We start from the raw sequence: 27,832 nt of genomic DNA, 5'->3' as shown, positions 1-27,832 counted from the left end.
AGAGGGGGGAGAGCGGGTCAAACGTGCCGTCAAGAATTACGGTCCAGATCCTGGTAAAGAAACGGAGAGAGGGTGAAAGGGAGTATGATGTGTGTGTGTGTGTGTGTGTGTGTGTGTGTGTGTGTGTGTGTGTGTGTGTGTGTGTGTGTGTGTGTGTGTGTGTGTGTGTGTGTGTGTGTGTGTGTGTGTGTGTGTGTGTGTGTTATCTCCTTCTGATAAGGCAGATTTCGCCTTGAAAACGCCTGCTGGAAACACACATACAGGCATGCATTGCCACAAAGGAGAACAAACACTGCACACACACACACACACACACACACACACACACACACACACACACACACGCGCACACACGCACTTCCACGATACCCTGGTGGGCAGTGGGAGCTCATTATATCATTTCAGTAACAGTGCGGGGGGGATCGATCGCCACATTAAACATTAAGAGGGGACAGCTATATTGGGGGCTGAGGGATGGAGAGAGAGAGGAGTCAATATTGTGCCAGATTAATTACATCCACCCCTCGCCTGTGACGGGACGTCCCTCTCGCTGCACACGTCCCGGGACAGGGATGTATTGTCTCGGCTCCACTAAACAGCAATGGAGCGGCGAGATTTATGTCTGCTCAACGGCCATTTATAAAAAAAGCCAACGCGGCACAATTGAAAGGGAAGTGGACGACAGGGAAAACGTGGGGATGTCAGAACATTTACCGATTAATATCGTGATCCCTTGATGCTACCAATACTGTGGAAATGTGAAGTATATTATACATTTGTTGTGTGTAAATGCACTGTGAACGCTCTATTTCTATTTTCCTCACATCCTTGTTGAGGCTGAATCCTCATCTCCTCTAGGAAAGCGCAACTTAATTATCTAAACAGGGTTAAATTAGTATTCTTTACACCAACGCCGACTGATATCCAGTTAATTAGGGAAGACACAAAGCTAAAAGGTGCAGGGCTTTCTTCTGAGAAGAAAAGGAGCACTTGTTCCAACAAGAACATCCCCATCACTTCAGATAAATACCGCAATCGATTTCCAGTTGACAAACGGGAAGTGAAACCTTGACGTGTGCAGAAAAATGCCACTGACTTTCCCACGATGGGTGTCGTGCAGATCTGCATCCTGTTAGCCAACACGAGCGTTTTAACAGCCAACAATGTACAATGTTTAAAAAGAAAATCCCCGTGTGTGAGCCGTGCCACGGCGCTGTGCCGGCCAATCATCTCGTCTCGCTGATTGTACTTTCCATCAATCTCGTTAGGCTCTTTTGGCAGGTATCTGACAACCATTCTTTAAATATTCAAGGAGCCAGAAGCATTATCAGATGGGAGAGGACGACCTGTAAATCAGATAGAGCGGACACTAATGGATCCAACACTCCTGGGCTCCCCGAGCAGACAGATACTGAAGCCACTCTTGGACCTGTTGGCTCTCGTAGAGGCGAGGATGAGTTCCTCTCTCTCTCTCTCTCTCTCTCTCTCTCTCTTTATCTGTGTCTTCCTGATTGTGCAGTGACCTGAGAAGCGCACACACATGTCCAGCACATGTTTCCATGCATCAGTGGAATGACTGGATACACTCTGCAGTCGAAACGGTCTGGATCATATTGTATCGCCTCGCTTCCTCTCTCTAACTCTCTCTCTCTCTCTCTCTCTCTCTCTCTTTCTCTCTCTCTCTCTCTCTCTCTCCCTTGCTCTGAATTTTTCCACTGAACTATAACCCACAAAGCCAAAACACATTAATACACACTTCATCAAAACAGAGTGTAAACACTGTTATGCCAAAAATAATGGTATAAATGTATTTTTTTAATTCATGAAATTATTTTTTATTTTTTATTCCTAACATAGAGACTAAAGTAAAGTACAAGTATACATCAAACGTGTACTTAAGTACAGTACATTAATGTCCTTTGGTTTGGTCAACGGTTGTTAACAGCAATTTCAACTTTCGGCTCCGGAAGTCATGTGACTATGTGGAGGTCATGAGTCATGTGACTTTGTGGAGGTCATGAGTCATGTGACTTTGTGGAGGTCATGTGACTTTGTGTCGCGAAGGTAACGCTACTTTTGAATCACGCCTCCAGCTCTGAATGTATTAACTCTTAGGTTTTTCTTTTAATATTGATTTCTTTGCTACGTACGTCGCTGATTTAGGGGCAAAACGATCCGGCATGAAATCATTTATTTCTAGTTTTTCAGTCTGAAAACTTTAAATGTGTTCTTCTTCTTGTGAAGTAAAGCATTTGGTCATGCTCTCTATGTGAAGCTCAGGACATTTTATCATTTACTGTTCAAAAAAACAAAGCCAGAATCTTAGAAATCACACCTAAACTTGGTCTGAGAAAGTAAAATATAGACTATAAAATAACCACAAAAGTACATCTAACTTATATAATGCATGTTTGGACAGTCAGATACTTTCCCCCATTTCTCCTCCCTCTCACCACAATGGAGCCATGTATTCAGCCAAGCAACTAATGTCACTTTCAAGCCACGTGTGAATCAATAGCTTCCTTTTTTTAAAACCTTTTTTAAAACCATTGTGGCATAATCGGCATCCTTGTTTGTATTGATCCGTCACCACATAAGGGATCAATTGGCCGGAGTAGTGGAACCAGGTGTAGCCTGTCGCACGCTTCCAGCTTGCTTTTCGCGCGTGTGTGTGTGTGAGAATATGTGTGTCTGTGTGTGCACCGAGGCCTTGAACCGCTTCCACTGCACGTGTACGATGCATATAACGCGAGAGAAGAACCAGACCTCCAGATAGCGCTGAGATGGTTCCTGTAAGAGTACAACTTGAAATTGCATTTGTGTGATTGGACCCATTAAGTGAGTATTTACGTTACGCTCGCATGTTCTGCGCTCTAGCAGGATCCAGTCACCCGGCTTGACACCGGGGCTGATGTCCAATGAGTAATTGTGAGCGAGGCTGTCATGTTCTGCAGACTTCCAGAGGCTTAAATCTTGGCCATGTCGCGCATAAACATCCAGTGTAAGACTCTCCAGAGCCGCCGCTGTCTTCAGATTGGATTTCCCTACACAAGTGCCTTTAATGGTAGGAAACGCACTCGGACGGGGGGAGTTCACGGCGAGGTCTCGTCAGACCGCTTGAAACGGCTCATTCACAAGTGACTTTTAAAGTGTTTTGATTGCTAACGCCTGAGAGTTTAATCCTTCAGATTTGTGTCTCTTTCGATATCAATCTAGCTTTCTTACGAATAAATAAGCATCAACATTTTTAAAAGTGTACTCGTCGACTTTGTGCGATTGTAATCTTAATCCATCGCCACCTGTCATTATTCGTGCTCAAACCGAATCTTTCAGCACGAGTTGTTATAGTTTATCCCTCCGTCAGCACTGTTTGTTTCTTTTAGGAATTCGGTAGGAATCCAATAGTGTTTCCTGACATGTTCACACTACCTCCGTATGGCTCAGCTGAGGGGCCCATTATGTAGAGAAGAGTGTGTGTGTGTGTGTGTGTGTGTGTGTGTGTGTGTGTGTGTGTGTGTGTGTGTGCCATCCCTGCTCCTGCGATTTGTTTGTGGTGGGTGTCTGTTGAATGGGACCCCCCCTGTAATGATCCCTCTACTTCCTAAAGCACTCAACCATGACCATCACCTTTCACCCTGCATCCTCCCCTCTAAGAACCAACATTTACATATGTAAAAGTCCATCTCCACCCTGCCCTCAGCTGGGAGGAGGAGGTCATCAGAGTATAGGGAGTGAATGGGAGACGGCAAAGAATACCAGTAAAATAAGACAGGAGGAGATAAGAGGACGAAGTTCGGAGCGAGGAAGAGGCCTTTGACCTTATCAGTCGAGGAGGTGCTGGGAATCTGCCACATAGGCTCCGCCCCCAATGCGGCAGGAGAGAAAGTGCGCGTGAGCGCGCACGTCCGGCCACACGCGTAAATACCCATTCGTATTCTTCACTGAACGCTGTACACGCTTGTACTTCTGCGTTATCTCAAAAATTGTCTGTTTTAAAAAGGCAACGGCCAGTGTGTACCGTATCTGTCTCTCCACTTCCAAACAGCTCCCAGGTTCCTCACACTCCTCGAGTTCACGAACCTAAACTATGAAATATGAACGGGTGATGTAACATTATTTAACAAAGCAGTTAGAGAAGGTCTTATTGCCCCCAAATAAAAGCAGGAAGAGGCCGAACCCGAAGGACATCACTCTCCCCGGGTCCGTTTACAACACTGCCACCAGCGTGTAAACGGCAGCCGCACATTTTGACATCATTTGGAGAAAGTTAGATTAACTATGATGTATAACAGAGAGTTTGTACAAGTTTTTTTTTATTATTATTTATTTAAGGGATATTCTTGGAACTGGATGTTAGATTAATTCCCAAATGTGTTTTTAGCCTCTGACTTTTCCTTTAGCACCTGAACGGATGATTTGAGCAAGAGCATGAATGGAAATAAGTTTGCTGGTCCCCTGACATTGGTTTACGACCTCAGCTGTAAGAAGGTGAACACGGTTACATCCGCATGTAGATTCAGTCTCGTGTGTTTAAAAATGAACACGTCTCCCAAGTATTGTTCAAATGTGTTTCTAATCAAAATCATGAGGCCAATCGTAATCTAAATAACGAAGTGTATGTAAAGTTTGAACATTTCCTACTAATTCCGACACCTTGAGTCGGAACATCAACCTTTCTCCGTCTAATTGGAAACGCAAGCGCGACGCGACGCACAGCAGTCACCATCACGGGCAAATACACAAACACAAAACTCTGCCCGCAGCTCATTTACCAGATTAATTACTATCCCAGAAAGGTCACGCACCAATAGCTCACACACACACACACACACACACACAGCTGACGCCGTTCCCAGGCAGGACTGTTTGAAATGGAACATCCTCATAAACCGAGAGCCACATCAAGGGAAATATTCCTGCCAATCGCATTAGCGGCTCCACTTGGCTGCCCCGTGAGTGTACACTCTCCGAGGATTGTTTGCAGTTCATGACCATGGCAGAGAAAGGGGAGGGGTTGGGGGGGTTTGGGGATGTCAATAGACAAACACACTAGTATTATTAGAGCGGTAGTCATGTGCCACCCTCTGCGTACTAGCAGACGAGCTGTCGGAGACTTAAAGGAGGCTGGAATCCCATCGCGTCTGTCTGGGAAATCTGGGTAAATGCTTTCTAATCCCGTTGATCCTCCGCTAAAGCCAACACTTCCTCACCTGCCCGCCTGCCATGGGAGAGTGAGTACAGAGCCCATGAATAGGAAAGGTTACGATGATGAGCAGCGCTGTTTTTTTTATTTTTATTGTTGTTTGTCATTTGATGCATGTTTCAAGTAAAGAAATAAACGTTGGAGTAGCAACAGGAAGTAGAAATACCAGATGGATCCTTACATTTGATCACTTTTATTTGAGCACACACGATTATGTATGTGTTCATGAATGATGACCTGAGCTGTTGGATCACATAGTTATCAGACGTACTCATTTTGAATACCAATTGTAAATGTAAAAAAGTAGAAAAATGTAACTATGGCTGCAGTAAACCATTTTTATTTTATTTTTTAATCTTTTTTTTTAATTAAATGCATTTTCAGACTACTGCAAAATGAAGATCAACATTTCCAGGAATCCCAAATTTGTTTGTTTTGTCCAACTAACCACTCAAATTATTCTATTTACATTTAACTAAACAACATCTTTGAATGAAGCAAGAATCATGTGATGTTTTTTTTAAACCTTTTTTACAAATGGCTTAAACGATTTATAGATTCTCATAATTTGAACTTTTTGTTAAACTTTTTTAGTCAAGTTTTTAACAACTAATCCATCGAACTCCTGAGATTTTTTTTGTTGTCACTATAATCTCTTCTCACTTTTTGGTCACTCTATTTGTCCTCCTTTTTCTTGTTTTTTCACTTTCTATCTCTCGCCTCAGTGAAGCAATCCTCTCCCTCTGGCCTCATTCAGTCAGCCAGACGTGTTTCTTTTCTCCTCCTTTTTTAGTTTTTGTGAATGGACGTCGGTGTGTAATTACCTGGGCTGAGCTTTCAGTGTGGCCTGCTCCGTCAGTTCCACACCCACTGCACACACAGATACACATTTAAGCACGCACACACATTCCCCACCGCGCACATATAGATTCAGACTCGGCGAGATTTCGAATACACACACACACCCGTATGCATACGTGCTCGTGCGCACACATAAATACAGGCCTCCCCAGCTGGAAGTGCACAGCTGCTGCTGTTTACCCTGTCGGGACCAGAAAAACATCCTGTACAGTTCTCCGGGTGAAAACCTCCCCTCACATAATAAACACGAGCCCTCGGCACAGTTTGAAGCTCCACTTTGGGTGGTTTTTGTGGCCATCGAGGCAAAGGTCCCCTCCAGCAGTTCAGCTTGATGGACAGTTCGGTGCGCTGGAGATTGAATGAGTGGGGGGGAGGGGATTGAATAGCAGAAATGCTGCTTTAATATATTGCACTTTGATGGTAGACGTGGCATTATCAGGTTTTCCTTGTTGCTGTCTGAGCTCAAAGGCAAAAAGTAAAAGCTCACAACATCTGGATACCGACAGGAAAGAATGCAGGGACGCAGAATCGGTGTATATGCGCCACTCCAACAGAGGTGTGACATTTGCTTTCATCAGTCCACCGACGTCTCTCCGGCCCGGAGACTTGTTTAGCTTCGAGCTTCAAGCTCCACTGTGACGGAGGACGTTTTTTGGGCTGCTGTTGTGTCTGGAAGAGTGAAGAAAAGTGGGCGAGGACACTTTGGGCTTCTGGAATGCAGTCGTGTGTGAGCGTGTGTTGTTTTTGCGTGTGTGTGTGTGTGTGTGTGTGTGTGTGTGTGTGTGTGTATACGTATACGTGTCTGTCTGCTGCCCTGTGTTGTTTTGCAGCTGACAGTCACTTAAGCATTTTGGCTGGCACGTAAGGGAGATTCCTGCACAGACAGAAGTATTTGCTTTTTGCATCTGAGCTTAACGACCATATAGTATCGGGGCAGGGCTGAATGAGAAAAGAATATACAAAGCCCTGTGTGAGTGTGAGTGTGAGTGTGAGTGTGAGTGTGAGTGTGAGTGTGTGTGTGTGTGTGTGTGTGTGTGTGTGTGTGTGTGTGTCAACCTTTTTATGTCTGTTTTCTGTGTTTTGTCTCTCAGCGGTGGCATTTCACAGCCCTCCAGTCACTATCAAGAAGGAGCCGCAGAGCCCGGGCTCCGACCCCAGCCAGTCCTGTAGCCACAAGCAGAGCTTCAGCTACCCAAGCAGTGGAGAGCAGTGCCTTTATGCCAGGTAACAAGTTCTCTTCATGAAGTACATGTTGTGTCCCGAAACCTTTTGACGTGTCTTCAAAGGGGCAGTGAACCCAAACTACACAACAAAAAAACATATTTTCATAGGTTCCTCATTATATACATACATACATTTTTCTTCAAGTAGTTTTTTTTTATGGTTTGTTTTCATCCTTTTTCCCAGTTTTGCTTTCTAAGCACAATTAGGAGGTTTTTTTGTATCTCTCTGCATATTTACTGACATCCTTCTGTTCACCAAGCGCAGAACAAATGAAACAATAACTGCTTTATTTTTATACATTTTTTTTAGTGATCCAATGGCGGCACTGCTCAGCTGTCATGCACAAGTCACACTGACCACATGCTATATTACACACCAACCCCCCCAACAGAGAGCTCCCATTAGCTCTGTTTGTTGTATTGACCCTCCCCGGCGCGGCCCTGCTGTTGCATGTGCCTTTTTTTTAGACGTGTGTGCACGTGCTCATGAGTGTGTTGGTGGTTTTTTTCAGTGCCTATGAGCAGAAAAGGGCTGCAGGAGGAGCCAAGAGCTCCTGCCCAGGGACCCCCATGTCTCCTATGCAGCAGCATTACTCCCCGAAACCCGCCACGGCCGGACGGCCCGACGCCGGCTACATGAACCCGGCTGCCGCCTCGCAGCCGCTGCCCAGCAACAGTTACCCCGTCAACCACAGGTGACACGTCACAAAAGTCCCGGCGGCAGCTGTGATTTAAAACATGCACATTGCTTTTAACTAAATCTGTGCTTGTAAATATGCTTGTATATCATATAAAAATATGTTCACATCATAAAATCTATAAATGTATTAAGTTTATATACCATAAAAGTCGGGTTACAAGCCGCTACTACCTTCGGTCAGTGTCCCCGTTAGCTCCCCGCTGTAGCCAGCTAGTGCTCCAGCTAGCGCTCCAGCTAGCGCTCCTGCTAGCGCTCCGCTAGCTCCCCGACAACCACCGAAGGTAGCGGGACCAGCTCGGGCAGAGGGGACGCAGGCAGTAGCAGCAGCAGTGGGGAGCTAGCTAGCGCTGCTGCTAGCTTGCTACAGCGGCGACACCCACCGGAGGTAGAAGCTGCTTGTAACCCGACTTTTTCGGTAATGGCAATGTAAAAAAAAAAGGGTTTTGCAGCTGTTAAAACTTTAGCTCTATGAGGCTATTAGATAATTCTGAGTTTCATGAGATCCTGAAATGATCCGCTGTCTCTCATTCCTCAGCTCCAGGTACCAGGGCCCCTCAGGAGACCCCATGTGTCCCCAGTTCCCGCCACCAAGCCAGACCTTCCAGCGCATGCCCTCTGCCCCGGCGGGTCATGGCAGCAGCGGAGCTGGTGGAGGTCCGGGCGGCGGCGGCGGCGGTGGCGGTGGCGGCGGCGGCGGTGGCGGCGGTGGCGGTTATCAGCGGCAGCACTCCGACCCCTGCATGCCTTACCTGCAGCAGAGCTTTAAGCAAGAATACCTCGACCCGCTGTACGAGCGGGCGGCTCACATGGCAGGGCCGGGACACGGGCATGGACCTCACCCGCAGCACCAACAGCAGCACCAACACCAACACCAACACCAACCCCACCCACATCCGCACTCACACCCACACCCACACCCACTCAGGTTCCCACCAGCCCACATGATGGTGAAGCAGGAGCCCACAGACTACACCTACGAGCCCGGTGAGTGATTCAGGCTTTTCAATGAGACCGCAAGTGGGGGAAATATGCCAATGGGGACAATTATTTTTCTAATTGTTTAAACAGTAATTGAGTCATCAGTCTCCCAGACATAAGGTCACAATTTGAAGGTTAAGTTGCTTGTTATGTCCGAGGAACATTCCAAAACCCAAAGACATTTATAAACATGACTGAAGACGGACAAATTCTCCCATTTTAGAGGCTGGAACAAGTAAATGTTTGGCGGTTTACATCAGCAACATATCATATTCTTTAGCTAAGGAAATGGATATTCAATTAACTTGCAAGGTCACTGTAGGTTTGGTGCTACAAAAAAAGTCAATCTCACGGCAATTTGTGTGTTTTGGATCGTAGTGTAGAGAGACAGAGAAAGATGGACTGATCAGTTTCATCTCATTTGGGTACACAACATGAAGCACATCATGTACCTGTGCACTAAAGCTTGAATCTTGACAAAGGTTGAAATGATTCATGAGGAGTGTTTGGCATTATAAGCTGTCTCAAAAAAAAAGTCCCTTTTTTTAAAGGGCAAACTCCTCCCCAGTGTGCAAAGCTAACTCAAGAACAAAATGTCCAAAAGGCAAACAAACTTCTTCACTGTATCTACACCCTCACCCGGCTCCCTCCCCGCCTCCAAAACCCCTCCTTTCAACTCTCTGACACTTTGCAAAGGAAAGGAGAAAAAAAATACTTTTTTTTTTCTCCTGCAGCTACACTACTCCCTCCTTCCCCCACCTCTCTCTGTGAGAGAGAGAGAGAGAGGCTGAGGAATTTCATTGAGAAAATGGAGGGCACTGGAAAGACTAGAGTCCCTGGTGGAGTGCTCCAGGGTCTCAGGTTGCACCAGCGGCTTCCTTTTTCTGCAGGCAGATGAACTCATAATGGAAAAATGAGCGTGGCCGCAGTAACCCGAACCTCTCACTGGCTGGAGAGGGTTAGGGGTGAGGGGTGAGGGGTGTGGGGTGTGGGGGGGTACAGGGTGGGGTGGCCAGCGCAGGCGCTCTGACAACGAGCTGAACCACTCTGGAGAGCACAGAACCAGCTCCTCCACTCGCCTCTCTGAATCTAAAGCAACAGAGAGAAATATAACATGCTCACCATGTCCCCGTTCACCTGCATCAAAGCTGCAGGACCTAAACGCTGCTGTTGAGTCACACAGGTCCACGTGAACGCTAGTGGACGCCTACAAAGCGTGCCTTCCAGCACTGAAGCCAGCACGCTTTAATGCATCATCAAAACCCAAAGAAAAGCGAGCTAATTCTTTTCACTCTTGTGGTTTTATACCTGTACCTTTTCAATAGGGACTGGATAGACAGAGACAAGGAATGAAACAACCTTGAGAAAGTGAGAGAGATAGAGAGAGAGGGTGGGAAGTACAAAAGGATGTTTTTCTGTGGATAACGGCCGGGTGGAGGAAAGTTTAATTTGGTGGAGTTTCCTCAGACGGGTCTCAGATATGAGTTTGAGTGACAGCAGAGGCCGATCAGGCGCAAAAGATCAGAGTTTATCTCGTGTTTGTAGACGGCGCCGCCCACACTGTCCATTAGGTAATACAGGGGGCCTTGAACCTGGAGATCATGTGGTCAAATGAGTCTGTCTGAACGAGCTTTTGAATGAAAACAAAACCTTGAATTAGTTCATAAAGACAGATTACCAAGTTGGCTTGTTTATTTGCTGCTGATTTATGTCATTTTGGTCATTAAATTAAAAACAGAACCTGTCCCAAAGCCGTAATCATGGGCATGAAATGGGGAAAATGCTACTTGAGCGTACAAACAAGGTGGATTGACGTAAATACAACAACACCAGCGTCTTCTTTCAATGTGAACAATGAAAGCCTTAAAGTCTTGTGTCCCTGAGACTAGTTTCACACACAAATTGTCCGTCTTTCTCTTATAATCACCGCTATTGTGTTGCATGAAAAGACACATTGGAATGGTCACATGCCACTCAGTGCACAATTAACCCCGCCGCTCTCACACCCAACCTCCCGATCCCTCCCTCGTGGGAGTCTGCCGCCGCTGGCAGACGTATTATTTACAGTGCCTTCGAGTGCTGCGTGTCCCAGAACGGAGGGCTTTTGATTCTCCCCAGTGGCATCTTATCACAGCCGCAGCTGCATTCCCCAGGAGTGAGTCACGGCCAGCGCCGGAGGCCCGAGAGCTGCACCTTTTCTGTTTGTGTGCTACCCGCTTTGGCTGGTTCATACGGTTGACAGATGGCACATAAAAAAGGACAACGGCGTAGAGGAATCGACGTTACACCTTTTTTTTATATTTGTATTCACAGACAGCCAAAGCAACAAAAAGAAATCTCAGGAAATGGACCACAAAGAAAGTCTTTGCTTGTAACATAAATACGTGTCCCAGCTCGCAGAGGTTCGGGAGGAGGAATATGAAATCTATTTCTGGTGAATGCACCTATTTGACTCAGTCAATAGTGCCCAGATACAGTGCAGACACTGTATACCGTCGCACTTTTCTGGGCTTGTGAAGGTGGCTCGCTGGTGGCCTAAAAATACCGCCCTAGACAAGAGAGGCGATATGATAAATGCAGCGTTTGTCCTTGCGAATGCTCAGAGGTGATCACACAAAAATATCCCCTTTAATAGAGCCGCGTTCTCAAGCTGATATTGGCTGAGTGAGCAGTAAATTTGGGGTTTTTGTTTACTTGAATTTGTAATCTCTCAAAGGGATTATTCTCCGACAAATTTCATTTGATGGTTGATAAAACAAAGGCTCAAATGTCCAATTTTTCTTTCACTATATAGGAATTTGTGAAATTCGGATGGACATGCATCCTATCATTGTTTACCGCTTTTAACCTGATTTTAAATAAACAAAGATTTGACCTATAGCTTGTTGTGTTCCAGATGTGCCTGGCTGTCCCTCTATGTACCAACACAACGAGGGCTACCCAAACCCTCAGCACAGCAATGAAGGTAATGGGGCTTTTATTGTGAAAACGTTCATATTTCACCCACCTTGTTGGGTTGTTTTTCAGTTTAAGGAATCGTAGCGATGTCAGTATTTCAGTTGCATGTTTTCCCAATCTCCACTGCGATGCTTTATCTTCATTGAGCTCTGCGGTCATTGGCTAACCGGCGCCGAGTGTCCCGTGTTTCCATTGGCAGAGGCTCTCGCCTCAACCCCCGCCTCAAGAATCCCTAAATAAACATTACTCCTGGGAAAAAAAACACAGTATTTCCCTTCACTCTCATTGTTGCACCATTTTGTGTAATTCCACTTCTCATTCACCAACAGACTTAGTGACCCCGACAACTGTTACAATAAGTTCACTGGCCCTGAAAGAGGGAGCAAAAAACGTCAGTTATAAACGTCTTTAATATGAAATCCTCTCCCTGTGACTGAAGTGCTCTATTCTACTGTTGTATATTAAAAAAAGCAGAGTACACACTTCTTGGCTTAATGTTATTCACGCGTGAATAGATCCGTGTGTTTGTTCATTCGAAGCTTGGCTCGGATCCCAAGTGAACAACCTCGTTGTGCTGAGGATCGAGGCCCCTTGAAACTCTAACACAATTCTCCCTTTGTCTCCCAGGCTATCTGTTTGAAAATGACTCCCGTGTGGTTCCAGAGAAGTTTGAAGGTGAGCCAGCAGCACCCATAACCACCCCACCCTCTTGCATTCACACAGAATGTAATTTGCCCACCACAATCCACTTGGTGAGGTGTCAGTCAGGTGTATAGAGTTTCTCTCCGATAGACATCATCCCACTATCGTCCCGCCTAGAGGTACACAGGGCCTTCATGCACCCTAATCATATTTATTGTTTGAGTTGTGTTTAGAGGTTGTACATGGGGATTAAATATTATTGTAGCCCTGATTTTTATGTTTAATTTGATACCTAACATGTTTTTGTCTTTGCTTTTGGGATTTATACCATGTTTTTTTTCTTGATTTGTACCTTGTGACCCGATATAAAAAGGTCCCCATATTAGGGGACCCTTTTTAATTAAGAGGGCTTTGGCTCCCGTGTCACGGCGAGAAGGGAGTCGAGCTGTCCCCCTCGCGGTGTTGCCGCTGATTGACGCTAAAGGAGATTGCGCGGAGAGCCTTGAGGGCGTCGGCACCGGTTGCACCGGCGGAGTGTGCGAGTTCATTGAGAAACAACAGCGGTAACCTAGCTGAGCTTCTCGTGTTCCGTCACTTGTGTACGAGATATCCAGTAACGGGTAAACAACCCAGAACCAATCAGTGTCCACTTACCTGCGTGTTGTCCGACCCAACAGAGGCAATCGCTCGGTTTTATTTTCATCACAGGTAGTATGCATCCTTCTTCATGCTTTTAAAAAACAATTCTATGCGCTTTTGTTTTCCCTCACAGTTTTTTTTCCTCTCGGTCACCATAAAATTGTTCCTATTTCCGTCGTGACTAAACGCACTGCTGCCCTCTTTAGGGGTCAATTTGATAAGCTGTAGTTAATAAGCATTTGATTCAGTTTACGTCAGTATGCAAACATGAAACATCAAGATTAGAGGAGCTAACGATGTTCTGGCCCCGGTCAGAGACTTCTTCCAGCTGCTCAAAATGTCCTTGTTTGTGCATGTAGAATAAAAAACATTTTAGACCCCAATTTAGTGATCGACTCAGTCGGATGCAGATTAAAGTGCAGAAAATATATTAAAACAACTTAATGTTTGAGTTGCATCATGAGCCGATCAGATTCAATGACTCCCGGTCCATTTGTGGTTGAAAGTATTTGCACATTTCTGATAAAAATGACCTTGAAGGCGCTGACCTCCAGCCTCGTCTCTCCTCTCCTTCCAGGTGAGGTGAAGCAGGAGGGCGGTGGTGTTTTTCGCGAGGGCGCACCTTACCAGCGCCGCGGCTCTTTGCAGCTCTGGCAGTTCCTGGTGGCCCTGCTGGACGACCCGGGCAACGCCCACTTCATCGCCTGGACCGGCCGCGGCATGGAGTTCAAGCTCATTGAACCGGAAGAGGTTTGTCTGAAACCATCTTTTCTTTTCATCAAAATAATGTGGAAATTGTGTTTTAAACGCTAAAAGTAGAGGTGCAGTTTTGTACAATTCCCTTTGATTAATTACAGTACCATAAAAGTCGGGTTACAAGACGCTTCTACCTCCGGTGGGTGCTAGTAGCAGCAGCGCTAGCTAGCAGCAGCGCTACTGGCCACGTCCCCTCTGCCCGAGTCGGGTGTCGAGACGGGGCTGGTCCCGCTACCTACGGTGGTTGTCGGGGAGCTAGCGGAGCGCTAGCAGGAGCGCTAGCTGGCTACAGCGGGGAGCTAACGGGGACACTGACCGAAGGTAGTAGCGACTTGTAACCCGACTTTTACGGTATTTAACTTTGAGAGAGACGGTGAAACCTTTTTTGATTTGACTTTAATAGAGTCTGAGGTTTTTCCTTTTTGAAGTGAGCATCTAGCATTAGCGTCCCTGATGCATTTGTGTAGGGTCGAGTCGAACAATGAAAATGGATCTTTAGGTTATTTAAGCCTCTCTCATATCATCTTAAAGGGATGCCAGTTTAAAATGCATCGGCGCCGCTGGAGGAGTGTCGGTAGAGATCACAACGTTAAGAAGAATCTGATGAAGGAGTTGTTCTTTGAATGAATTGATGTTAGCAGGGGTTTTTTTAGGCGCTACCTAGATTAGAAGCGATTTAGAAGTGAGATTTGGCCACTTTCCTCTCGGGTCTCCTCTCTTATCCATCTTCCATTAGTGCCCCATTCATTATTCAACACATGAAACGCCGGATTGATAAATGAAGGACGAGCGCTATCGCAGAATCATCCCGACACCCCCGATGTCTCTCACCTCTTCACATCGCTTTAGTCGAGAGAGATATATATATATATATATTGTAGGCAACGAAGTCTGCAGTTTGATTGGACGAAGCAGACAGCGTCCATTTGGGTGGGTCCTAATACGGAGAGGTCTATACTGTGTTTTCCATTATCTTCTCACTGTACATTAAAAATGAATGGGGGGTAAGAGTTTTACAAGAGCAATTAGGGCTGAGAGCACACTCAGAGATCAAACCGGGCTGCTGGCTGGATGGCCACTGTGGGATTCGACCGGTCTCCTCCTGAGTCATGAATCTCAGAACCGGCTTTACGCTTTCCTCCACTACCTCGGATGTTTGTCAACATTAAGCTCCTTCGCTGCTGTGAAACGGTTTGATTCACTTCCCCTTGGCTCGTGTGGCAAAAATCTGAGTTAGAGGTCCCTCGTCAGCTGAGAGTTCACATTTTGGGCTGCGAGTGTATTTCATGGGCCGCCTCTGACAACCAGCCATGACTCTTATTTCACTGTGAACACTGTGGGACTCTGGTTGCATTCAAGTGGTAATGGGTTACATAAAAAGGAAGTGAATCCACATGTGGGGGACTCGCCCTGGCCTTGGCGTGTGTTGGAGTTAAAGAGCATGAGGAGGCTTTGGGCTTGCCACAGAGGACCCCTAGTGGTTAAACAGTGGAAATACGCACAAACTGTTAAATATGATTTTTGGGAATATTCAATTCTGGAGCAGAAAACGCTGACGCCGACAATTCTCTTTTTGTTGACGTGTCATTTGAGAAGGGCTGCACCCCTTAAGCCCTTCAAAGGCATGCAAATAAACACTGGCCTTTTAAATTAACCTCACCAAAGCTGAACTAAGCCAGAAGTGTAACCACAGCCATTTCCTTTCCCTCCGTCCTCTCCCTGGCTCAGGTTGCCCGGCTGTGGGGCATGCAGAAGAACCGTCCGGCCATGAACTACGACAAGCTCAGCCGCTCTCTGCGCTACTATTACGAGAAGGGAATCATGCAGAAGGTACACAACACTACACACTTTATTAAAACAAGGGCTTTGAGATGATACGATCTTAAAAGTTATACAGGTTTTAGGGACAATGCTGTAGCTTCCTTATGTGTTTATAATAAGGCAACTGCCGCACTTAAAATGGGTTCTTTTTTAAATTATTAGATTCCTAAAACCTTAGGCTTCCTTATGTATTCATAGTAGGATAACTATGGTACCACTTTCTTATAACACACTTTTATAAAGGGTATATATGAATATATAAATGTAACTAATGGCTTTTAATCATTTACTATTCAATTATAAGCCATAAAGGAAATACTTTTGGTTGTAAATCATCCAGTTAGCGATCATGGCAGAAATTTTATTTTACAACAATGCTCCAAGAGTGTGTAATTGTTAATAAGCTGTTAAGTTAAGTGGTCAGTTGATTCATTGGAAAGGGTCTTCATGTTAAATGAAATGGCAAATTAAAAAGAATACTATGAGTGTAGTTAAGTGTAGTAAAAAAAAATGGGTGCCATAAAAATCTCATTGTATAGTATGCCATTATTATTATTATTATTATTATTATTATTATTATTATAATTATAAAGTATGCCATAGTAAAGTACTTATAAGCAACTATATATATATCTTTTGATATATATATAATTTTGTGTACATATTTTCTTTTAAATATGTAGATATGTTAGCAGTTTTTTAGATTAGAAGCAATTTAGAAGTGTATATGTATATATATATATATCATATATGTATTCCTTGGTGACTCAAGCCGCTCCCTCTCCCTCTCCAGGTGGCAGGTGAGCGCTACGTTTACAAGTTCGTGTGCGAGCCCGAGGCGCTCATCTCTCTGGCCTTCCCCGACAATCAGCGGCCGAGCCTGAAGGCCGAGTTTGAGCGCTACGTGAACGAGGAGGACACGGTGCCGCTGTCCCACCTGGACGAGGCCGCTTCCTACGCCGCGGAACAAGCCCCCCAAAACATGGCCGCCCAGCCCTACTCCAAAGGCTACATGTACTAAAGCCAGCCTCCTTTCTTCCACCTTCAGAAAATCTTCCTGTCGTACCGACCCATCATCATACACTCCCTGAAGCCCCATGCACCTCTTGCACATGCCCACCCAATCCACTTGTATATAAGGCTATGGCGTTTTTCGTTTTAAATTAATCTCATTCGGGATTTTTTTTTTTTTTTTTTTTTTTTATGTTTTTAAGAGCTGCATTCTACTCACATCTGAGGCCTATTTGATCCATAAACATGACTGTGGTTGGAGAGATTGCGTAATAAATACCCATAATAATACCCAAATTGAAGTCGAGACTTTTCTTTCCTGGTTTTTTTTGTGATGAGGCACATGAAGGTATTCTATAACGCGTCTGATTTTTTTTTTATTCCATACTAATTTGAGAAAATGTCATTGTATAGCTTGTTTAAAAAAGTATTTAGTAGTATTTCAAAAAAGTCAGTGTACTATGTCTATTATATATAGTATTATTATCTTAATAAATGCAGAAAATAATCATAGTATTGTATGTCGAAAAAGGTTAGTGTAGGATGTTGAAAATAAAAAGTAAAAAAAGGTTAAAGCATAGCATATTTAAAAAAAAGTCCGAAAAAGTAAAATAATTATATATAATAATAACAATAAGCTCCAAAAAATGTCCCTAAATTTGGTAGCAAGTCGATTTTTGGTGGCCCAAATTAATATAAAAACACTACAGAAAAAGCAAAACTGTGGCATTACCAGAATGAAAATATGTATGTTTTTTTTTTTTTTTATTGAAAACTTTCGTCCTCGTACTGCAAACACAGCCGTACAGCCTTTTTGCAATAAAAATATACAATTTAAATTAGGAAATAAATTATTGTACTTTACTCATTAGTGTTTGCTTTGATGGGCATTCGTAGTTTAAATATAAGGCGAAAAAACACGATGGAAAGATCAGAAATAGACGCTCAAATAAATAAAAAAAAATTGAAGGAGATGATTTCACAGCAGTATGGTGTTGCAGGGGAATAATGAGAATACTGTGAGTTATTATACATGAGCGTCTAATTCTGATCTTTCCATCGTGTTTTTTCGCCTTATATTTACTGCAGACAAAAAGCAGAGAAGCATGTTTCCTGTAAGTGAATATTTCTTTAACTAAACGCCCCAACGCATTGCACACACATTAAATAATTAATTTAACATTAAGAAGCAGCAACGAATGAAAACTAATGTGCTTATCGGCAATTACGGAAAACAATTTTATTTTACAAAATATGTGGAATATTCCGTGTGTGTATATATATATATATATATATATATATATATATATATATATATATATATATATATATATCTATCAAGGCCAAATTAAGTATGACGTGTTCACAGCAGATTAATGGAGGTTGAATAAACAGACCGTCCAGGTTCGTCCAAACTAAATGAAACGTCTCAAAGTCGTTACGCACGTCCCAGTACGTCCCAGTACGTCCCAGTACGTCCCAGTACGTCCAGCTGGTCCCAGCGGCGCCAGACCCTCAGCGGCGCCTGAATGCGCGGGAGATCCTCCAGGCGTTGGGCTCCTCGTAGCGGTTGTAGAGCGGCTCCAGTTTCTGCATCCGCTTCTGCCGGCTGAGGCGCGTCGGGTCGCCGACTCGGTAGAAAGCCGGCGCGAACTCCACCAGCCAGCGCGGGTCGATGGTGGTCACCTCCCGCATGTACTCCTTGGTGGTGAGCACCAGCTCGTGGTACACCAGCCTGCAGGAAGACACAAATACGGTCGTTACGGATCAGGGCCGCCTGCAACTCATTAAACAACTAACATGCGGTGGTTCCAGCTGCTTTCCTTTGTCCTGCTTGATGCTGACTGTCTTTTGGGTTTTGGGCTGTTTGAAGCAAGCATGTGAACTCTTGTTTTGTAGAGAGAGATAATACAGTTTCCTAGAGACCAATTCATGGATTTTTGGTTGAAAAAACAATGTAATACAGAGCGCTGTGCCATCAGTGTCTGATTTAATATAGAATATATACAATTCAGTTTAAGAACTTACACATGTATTATTGAATACTTATTAAATAACTACTTTTAAAAGGATTTTTGAATTGATGCCAATTGTAAATATGTATATATTTTTAATCTCAAGTACCCCTATTTGAGAACCACTGTAATAGAGTACAATTAGCAGAATAATCAGTAGTTGCAGTACTATGATTAATAGTACTTTCCAGATTTAAAAGTCAAAAACAGTGAAAAGTGTCTATCACAGTTCAGAACCCAAACTTATTATAATTACAAGGATACAAAAATGGTATTAAATGCTCACATTATTGTCGCAGCAAACAATTAATATTTTTGAAGTTTTACTTCATTTTCTGTATATCAATTTAATGAATGAATGAATATATACTTTATTAATCCCCAAGGGAAAATTTTGTGTCACGTAGCAGCCATTTACACAAAAAATAAGATAAGATATAAAAACAACAGGGATGAAAGATATATGCAATAATAATACTAATAGAATAAAGATAAAGATAACAACAACAATAAAATAGCTGGATGAAAGAAAGAATAGCAGAGTATTAATTTAGGAATTAAATTAAATTAACTTAAACAGTAGAAGTGCAAGAGTGCAAGTATGTATGTGCATATTAAGGTGTAAATAAAAATAACAACAACAACAAACAATAGGAGAGTTCAAAAATGCAAATAATGTATGTAATATGATATGTTAAGTGTAGATAACTATAAACATTTACAGTGTTTAATTCACAGAGGATCCGGCAAGCGGTGACTTATTATAAAGCCGTATTGCCGTATTTATAAACAATTTCGACATTAATAGTGATTGATCCATAGAAATCGGTACAATGTATACACTCATTCTGCAGGAAGAAGAATACCCCCTGTGACGTCTGCGGGGTAAATGTTTAAATCTGGTCTCACCATTCCGGCTGGCGGTTGAAGAGCGTGCTGGACGGGTGGAGGTACACCACCTGCTGGTCGATCAGGGTACGGTAGCCGTCGTGCGGATGCTTCCTGGCAGAGTTCCTGAAGAAGCCGCTGCAGATGGCTTTCTGGACCCGCATCGTAGCGGGACCACAAGAGACCACGTCCAGCTTGTGTCTGGGGGAATATTTAGTGTTAAATATGTTCATACAACACTCAAAACGGGGTTTTCTATATTAAAATTGTCATGTTTGATTTAAGTTAAAAGCTGCGTGTGTGTTTCTTTAACTCTGGCACGCATGTACACACATTGCCTCATATGTTTACGTCTACAGTAATTCCTCCATTCCACACTGCGTGAGCTCAGCGTCACACATGTTTCCATTCTCAACAACACAACAAACACTGAATTGCAATAATGGAAACGTGGTGGAACGTCTTCAGACTACCTGTCCATGATGCTCATCATCTGCTTGCGGATGTCCTGAGCTCTCTTCAGGGAGCGGGCCTGGACGAAGTTCTCAAAACACCAGGGGTTGGAGAACTTGTTGTTCTTCCAGGAGTTGTAGACCGCCAGCAGGGTGAGGTGGTCGCCCTCCGGCTGGAAGAACTTTGTCTTTTTCTGGTCCGCCTGGGTCTGTTTGTCCTGGAAACGTAGAGGGGGAGGATTTCATCTTGCGTCTTCGGACGATGCGAGTTAGTTCACAAAGGTTTGAAGCGTGTTGTTGCCAATCAAAGATTTGAGGTCACAGAAGTAAGTCACAAACCTTCGGCCTGTAGAAGATGTTCTGCACAGACAGCATGGACACGATGGTTAGCATCTCCTCGCTGCAGCCCAGATGGACGGACATGATCAGCATCTTACACAACATCGGCTCCAGAGGGAACTCGGCCATCTGAACCACGCAGACGGGGGTGAATCAGACACACATGCACAACAAGGATCTGACCGAAGATCTTGCACAGATCATACGGGTAAATTAAGCAGCGTATAATGCGTAGAATTCCCCATTCTCCTCACCCTTCTCCCCAGCCGCGTGAGCAAGCCTTCGTCATCCAGGGAGCCCAGAGTGTAGAGCTGCTCCATGGCTATGATCAGAGTCTCCATGGGAGGAGCGTCCATGAAGTCAAAGGACAGGAGGTCGTTGATGCCCATGGCCTGCGTTAAAAAGAAAACAAATCTCACTGAAAGACAATCAAAAACATAACTGGGCGAAAAAGAAGAACGGTCCCTGCTTTGCGTCATCAAACCTCCCCCCCAAAAAAGATGGAGAGTGATTCCCGGAGTCAGAACACTACCTTCAGGGACAGCACGGTGCTGGCTAAGCTGGTTCTCTGGATCTCGGGCACGTTGGTGGTCAGCATCTCGTCCCGGTAGGCCCTCTCCGTGTAGAGCCGGTAACACTTCCCGGGGCCCGTTCGGCCGGCTCGACCGGCCCGCTGCTTGGCCTGGGCCTGGAAAGGCGATCATGGAGGAACCCTTATATTAACCGTATCTTAGGATGGTCGTACGATGGGCAGTGTGCAATCTGTGTGTACCGTAGGTATGTATCTTTTTGCATCTTGTAGCAAAGAGATGTCTATTCAAACATTAAATATAATGAGGGTTGCGTGAGAAATGGACGTACCTGTGAGATGGGCGTCACCACGAGCTGGTCGATGCCCGTCTTGGAATTATACACGATCTGTTTCACGAAGCCGGGGTCCACCACGTAGTAGATGCCGTCAATGGTGAGCGACGTCTCGGCGATGTTGGTGGCGATGATGACCTGCCGGTGAACGAGAGGATCAGAAATGTATTGTGGATCTTTTGTTTGTAGTTTTAGATCAAATTGAAAGCCACCAGAAAAGGGAAAATATATAAAAATTCGAGAGCAGCTTGAATGAGCTTGCAGGCTTCACAACACCTCACAGCTTTAATCTCTTCCGGTGCAGTTGGTCACCTTTCTGCTGCCCGGAGGTGCCGGGTCAAAGATCCTGGTCTGCATCTCGCTGGGCAGGGCCGAGTAAACCGGCAGAATAATCAGCTCGGGAACATCCGGACCCAGTGACTTCATTCTGTCATACAGGATCTCACAGGCGGTGTCGATCTCTTCCTGTCCCGTCAGAAACACCAGGACGTCACCTGCACAGACACAGAAGTTGGGTCACATGCGAGATCATTTAAATCCATTTTTCTCCCACGGAGGCATGGGGAGGTTTATCATTCACACGATCTGGAAGCTGTTCCCGACACAACCGTACCCGGCGGCTCCATCAGGTGAATCTGCATGACCGTGATGAGGCTGGCGTCCAGGTAGTCCGTCTCCGGCTCTTTGCAGTAGAGAACCTCCACCGGATACGTTCTTCCTGGGATGGTGAAGATGGGCGCCTCGTAGAAATACTGGGAGAACTTCACGGCGTCCAGTGTGGCCGAGGACACGATCAGCTTCATGTCTTTGCGCTTCTGTATCGTCTAAAGAGAGACAAGCGGAAGTGACTGTGTGAAATAGAGCGGTTGATATTCTTTAAAAAGGATCGTGTGGTTTGCAGAATGTAAAACAGAAATAAAAACCTTCTTGAGAAGTCCGAAGAGCACGTCGGTGTGGATCGTTCTCTCGTGAGCCTCGTCGAGCATGATGAGGGAATACAGACTCATGTCGGCGTCCAGCAGACACTCCCTCTGCAGCATCCCGTGCGTCATGTACTTGATCACCGTCTCGGTGCTAGTGCAGTCCTCGAACCGAATGGTGTAACCCACCTAGAGTTAAAAAGGTCACATAAATGCTACAGGAGGGAGGGAGGATTCTCTCGTTGTCCAGATGCAGAAGATCGCTCACCTCTTGTCCCAGACGGCAGCCGTACTCCTCGGAGACTCGCTTGGCCACGGACATGGCGGCCACACGGCGGGGCTGCGTGCAGCCGATCTTCCCCCTGGAGGTGTAGCCCGCCTCCGCCAGGTACTGAGTGATCTGCGTGGTCTTACCGGACCCCGTCTCTCCCACGACGATCAAGATCTGATTGTCGTGGACGGCCTGCGAAGAGAAAGGGTTCATGTTGATGGAGGTGTAACGCGGATTCGCAGCTCGTTTGTTCTTTTTCTCAAAGTCCTCTGTTCTCTCTTGGGCTGAAAAATGCTGATGTTGTTTTAATCGACCGGTTCTGGAGAAGTAAGTTGTGTTCATTTAAAGCCTCACAGACAACCAGAGATCCCACGATACGATATTATCACGATACGATATTATCACGATACTATCACAATACTGCGATATATTGAGTATTGTCAGATACTTGACCAAAAGGCCCCGATTTGTAGAGTTTTTGTCTAAAAAATATGAATCTCCACCACTAATAAAGAAAAGACTTTAATGCTGCTGCAGTTTATTGACGTGGAAAATATGGGTACTGATTTTAATATTATTAGTTCTATTTTTCATCTTATGCTTTGCATTCTATGTATTCAAATCGTATTTATCAAGTATGTTTCATTTATTTTCCTATTTCCTTATTGTAAAGCACATTGTGTTCCATTTCTTGTACGAAAGGTGCTAAACAAATAAAGTTTATTTTTATTATTACGTTCCTACACTTTAGGAGGAAAGAGTCAGAAATAAATGAATAAATATCACAAGGAAACTTCCCCAGCTGAGCTACTTACATTAAAACAATAGTTTTTGTGTTATAAGTTTTCTGAAATTGTATGTTTAAATATGCAAAAGAGGCATTATCTGATGCAAGTTTTTGGGGAATTAGGAGAAATCTAAAATGTATATCTGTAAATCTCTACAAAGCAGTAAAGTAAACACCTAAATGTGTATTTTGGATGTTTCTTTCCCCCACAAGTCTTAGAAAAAGACAGCAAAATATCCCCACATCTCAGAACTGGCCCATGCATGTCTTTGACCTCTGACTACCTGAACAAGCTGATCCTTGAGCTTGAAAATGGGCAGAGTCTCTCTCTGCTGCAGGATGGAGAGTTCGGTCCTCTGGCCGTACGACACCTGGTTCCCTCCGAAGGCGTATCGTTTCCACGCCGGAAGATCCATCGGCATGGCGCCGATGCCCCTCAGGTTGGCAGCAATCTGCCTCCCTTCATCTGTGGGAGGAGAGGAGCAGGACCGGCGTTAAGTTCCGGCAAGATCCCACTGTTTGGTTTAATGGAGATGAACTGCGCCGATAACTCGATATCCGAACAAGCTCTTCTTGTATTAAACTGAGTCAGGAGGTAGCGACCAGGGCGGGAAGGAACTCCCGCTATCCCCCCGGGCTACGGAAGACAGAGTCCCAGTGCATTATGGGTCAGTGTATAAACTCATGGGGAAGCTAGATAATCATCTCCAGCCGTGCCACGGTAACAATGTAACAGTGTAATAGGCCTGGCACGAGACCCGCGGTTCAATTTCATTTTCTCGATTTTGAAACACGACATATTGATTGATTTTGCCCTTGAATTAAGTTTCTGGGTGAACGTTTGTTCCGGACGGGTCCCTTACAGTCCGGCATCGGGTCGATCCAGTTCTTGTGGATCCCGGTGGGGATGGAGTCCATCTCGGCCGCGCGGGCCGTCTGCTTCAGCTCCCTCCTCTCCTTGGAGAGAGCGCTCTGCATCATGGCTGCTTGGGAGAGCGAGCCGTCGGGGTTCTGATGGGCAAAGTGAAAACAGCTGTTGGTGCCATGATAGAAAAAAACTAATGTACAGAACAAATAAACAATATATACAATATAAACAAGTCCAGACGGTCTTCCAGGTGTCTATGGTACTATATTTGAACCTAATGCATCAATTTTGGGGATATTTTTGGCTGTGTTAATGTATGACATCATATATATATATATATATATATATATATATATATATATATATATATATATATATATATTATACAAATAATATTATGAACCAGACACGATGGCGTTTGATGTTACGACGTGTGTGGGACTTCCACAACAAGTATAAAGCAGAACCAGTGGTTATTTCAATGGTGGATGGCGGAAATGGTAACTGTTTTCAAGGAGTTAAGCCACGGAAAAGCCACGCCCCCTTTCAGCCGTGAAAAAGCGAATGACGCAAATTAACCACATTAACTCACGAGTAAACTCAGGCAAAAAAAAAATTGCAACGCTTTTGGTGTAAACGCAGCATGAGAAACATTTCCGTGGCTTATTATACACCTATTGTGGATTCTTTACTGTTTTTTATTTTATTTTACTTGCATCTCTTGTGTGCACTTTACCCGTCTGCTGCTGTAATCCTGCAATTTCCCCACTGCGGGACTAATAAAGGATTATCTTATTTTATCTTATCTTAAGTAAAATAACAAACTTGCATTTAAAAAGAGCTGAAATTCGCAAAATCAATGAATATTTGGTCGTGATATTGAGGAGTCATGTTGGTAAATAAAAGATTTAACTCAGTGAGCAGTGGAAAATAATATTCATGAATTCTTTTACATATATTTTTTGTTGTGTGATGTGTGATCTGCGTAGATTCGACCGACGCACAAACAGCCCGTCCGGGTAAATACCTTCACGATCTTGACTGGGCTCATGTTGGTGCTGAACTTGGTCTGTCCCCTCAGGAACGGCGGCTCCTCTTCCACCAGATCGATCTCCAGCTCTTGATCTGCGGAGCGAGCGGTTAACAGAAGAGACGTCATTCTGCAGCGTAACTTTCACGGAGCACAAACTTCAGAAGAAAAGGTTTGAGAGAGTTTCACCTTCATCGTCGTCTATTTTGGGAAGGATCCCCGTCTCCTCGTCAAATTCTGGGAACTCTTCTTTAGGAAGCACGTTGGCGGCGATCATCTAAACGGGACACCATGTTTTTATAACTGCCAATGAAGACGTCGCTGTTCACGCTTAATCGGCGTGAACGCGTCTGATGAATGAATACCTGTTTGATTTCCCATTTTTCAAGGTCGGTGATCTTGGCAAGCCGCTTGCGTTCCAGCGGGTTCTCCTCTGCGTCCACCAGGCTGGCTTCCACGGGGCGGTCCGGGTTCCTCATGACTTCGTCTGCGGCTGCGGGGTCCAGGTTTCTCCTCCGGTTGGGGTTCAGGTCCTCCCCCGTCTCCTGGTCCACATCCTGGCAACGTGTAAACCAGTGACCACTTATTTCTTGTTAGATGCGAGTCAAACTGCTTTTTGCAAGTTAGTGTATGCATTCATTTAACGGCCACATGTGTTGTGCTTTTTAACCTGCAGGTTCCATTTTTGCAGAAAATCAAATAGTAGAATTTCGTAACCAAAAAACTGTGTGATAAACAGACATTTGAGTTCATGTCATTGTCTAAAAAACCTTCAGTTACTAACTACTCAACAGCAATGAGTCATTCAATATTTAAATTTCATGGTGAAAGAACGTAAAACCACCTTTCCCTCTGACCGTTTACACGCGGCTCACCTTCATGCTGAGGCTGGCTTTGGTCCCGGTGAAGGACAGCACTTTGACCTTCACCTTCTGGCCTTTGGTGACCACATCAGCCACGTTGGCTATTCGTCCTTCTTTGCGTAACTCGGAGATGTGCACCAGGCCCTCGAAGCGTTTCCTGCAGGACAGTTTGGCACACAAACGCAGGTCAGGATCAAGATGCAATTACCAAAAGAACATGACATGAACACATATGAATGCAACAGAACGTCCAATCTAGTGGATGACAATAGATTTTGAACAGCAGGGAGCCCTGCAGCCCTTCGCTGCATGTCGTCCCCACGCTCTCTGTCCATTATTAGTATCCAGCTGTAAAGACTCCCATCAGCTGACTGACCTGAGGCCCTCCAGCTGCACAAAACAGCCGAACTGCATAAGGCTGCTGATTTTGCCGTTGTAGACGTCGCCCACGACGGGCTCTTCCGGCGGAGGTCGATCCACAAGTCTATCACGCCAGCGGTCAGAGTCTCTCTCGTCCTTCTTCTTGTTGTCGTTGGCGCCGTTGTTGGTGGCGTTGTTGGTGGCGTTGTTGGCGCCGTTGTTGGCGCCGTTGTTGGCGCCGTTGTTGGCGCCGTTGTTGGCGGCGTCGTCTCTGCGAGGGCTTGGTGGATGGTCGCTCCAGCGGGACACCCGTTTCTTTTTGCGCGCGGGGTTCGTGTCTCCGTCTCGCTCTCTCGATCTGGAGCGACTTCGCCGGCGTCCGGTCTGTCTGTCTGCGTCTCGACTTCTGGCACCGTCCAGATTCCTGACCGCCCCGAGGAGCAAATGAGACGGAAAAAAAACTGTTATGAAAGATACGATTTGATTTTAAAATATATCATAACCTGTTCATTTTCCAAACAACAGTCACACTTTTAGTACAACACGTTTACCCGTCACTAGAGCTCGTTCCACAGAAGTCGGGCATAAGCATCTCCAGCTCCTTCATGGCGGCTGCTGCCACCTTCTCGTCATCTTTTTCTGGGTGGCACGGTGGAATCTGAAGGAGGCGGTGATAATTAGTGACAACAGCTCCATAACTCCTTAAATATGGAGTTGCCTCTGAAATGTATTATTCATGCCACTGCTGGCCTTTATAAAGAAGACAAATAAAAGAGTCTTACTCTCCACACAGGATGATCTGGTTTACATAAAGCTGGGTATTTGTCCTTCAGGATGTCTTTTTCCACCTCTGACGGATGAGCTGCAACACGCAACGGAGACGATATAGTTTAACAGAACATGAGGTATTAGTACATACTACTAATAATAATAATAACAATGCATTTAATTTATATAGCGCTTTCCATAGTAGCCAATGACACTTTACAACAACAATTGTACAAAACGCTTTACAAAACATCATAAAAGCTATCCAATAAAACAAATAAATAAAGATACAAAACAATAAGAACATAGAGCACACAATCACACATTAAAAGCAGTTCTGGAGAGGTGGGTTATAAAGAGAAGGCTCATGTAAAAGATAAACATGTCATAAAGGTTCAGTACCTGTACTTGTGGACGGTGAGGGTCGCATAGTATTAATAAGTCTAAGTAGATTACCAATAAAGGTATCCTGAAACAAGAAAAGTGGATTTAAATGTAAAGCAGTAATCATAATAATAATAATACACATGTAAATTGTTTTTTACTTACTGTAAAGTCTGCTCCATTCTGTAAAAGAGCCGCTTTGAATCCCTCAAACGTTGGGTGTTTCTCGGC

General features: G+C 44.7%; 2 protein-coding genes across 2 annotated transcripts in view; one reads left to right on the top strand and one right to left on the bottom strand.

The window, feature by feature from the left end:
- The window catches only part of etv4 (ETS variant transcription factor 4), a 28,506-nt gene extending 11,437 nt beyond the window's left edge, over positions 1-17,069 (top strand). Inside the window, exons 5-12 of the mRNA XM_079237494.1 lie at positions 7,156-7,288; positions 7,800-7,982; positions 8,523-8,971; positions 11,862-11,930; positions 12,551-12,598; positions 13,782-13,954; positions 15,689-15,790; positions 16,575-17,069. Coding sequence (XP_079093620.1) covers positions 7,156-7,288; positions 7,800-7,982; positions 8,523-8,971; positions 11,862-11,930; positions 12,551-12,598; positions 13,782-13,954; positions 15,689-15,790; positions 16,575-16,802 — 1,385 coding nt within the window. The 3' untranslated portion in view covers positions 16,803-17,069. The remainder of the gene's footprint in view (positions 1-7,155; positions 7,289-7,799; positions 7,983-8,522; positions 8,972-11,861; positions 11,931-12,550; positions 12,599-13,781; positions 13,955-15,688; positions 15,791-16,574) is intronic.
- A 1,042-nt stretch (positions 17,070-18,111) lies between these two features.
- On the bottom strand, positions 18,112-27,283 carry LOC306753604 (ATP-dependent RNA helicase DHX8-like). The gene is given in 22 exon segments (XM_079237493.1): positions 18,112-18,527; positions 19,717-19,896; positions 20,169-20,365; positions 20,487-20,615; positions 20,741-20,878; positions 21,019-21,174; positions 21,348-21,488; positions 21,663-21,844; positions 21,964-22,174; positions 22,274-22,459; positions 22,539-22,733; positions 23,613-23,794; positions 24,192-24,339; positions 25,224-25,321; positions 25,416-25,503; positions 25,592-25,783; positions 26,102-26,246; positions 26,466-26,605; positions 26,607-26,687; positions 26,690-26,855; positions 27,001-27,107; positions 27,232-27,283. Coding segments are annotated over 21 exon segments (3,231 nt in total). The 5' UTR covers positions 27,057-27,107; positions 27,232-27,283; the 3' UTR covers positions 18,112-18,307.
- Between the last annotated feature and the right edge of the window lie 549 nt (positions 27,284-27,832).

This window comes from Taurulus bubalis (assembly GCF_910589615.1).
Source record: "Taurulus bubalis genome assembly, chromosome: 2".
Lineage (NCBI taxonomy): Eukaryota > Metazoa > Chordata > Actinopteri > Perciformes > Cottidae > Taurulus > Taurulus bubalis.
This window is presented reverse-complemented; position numbering and strand designations above follow the sequence as displayed.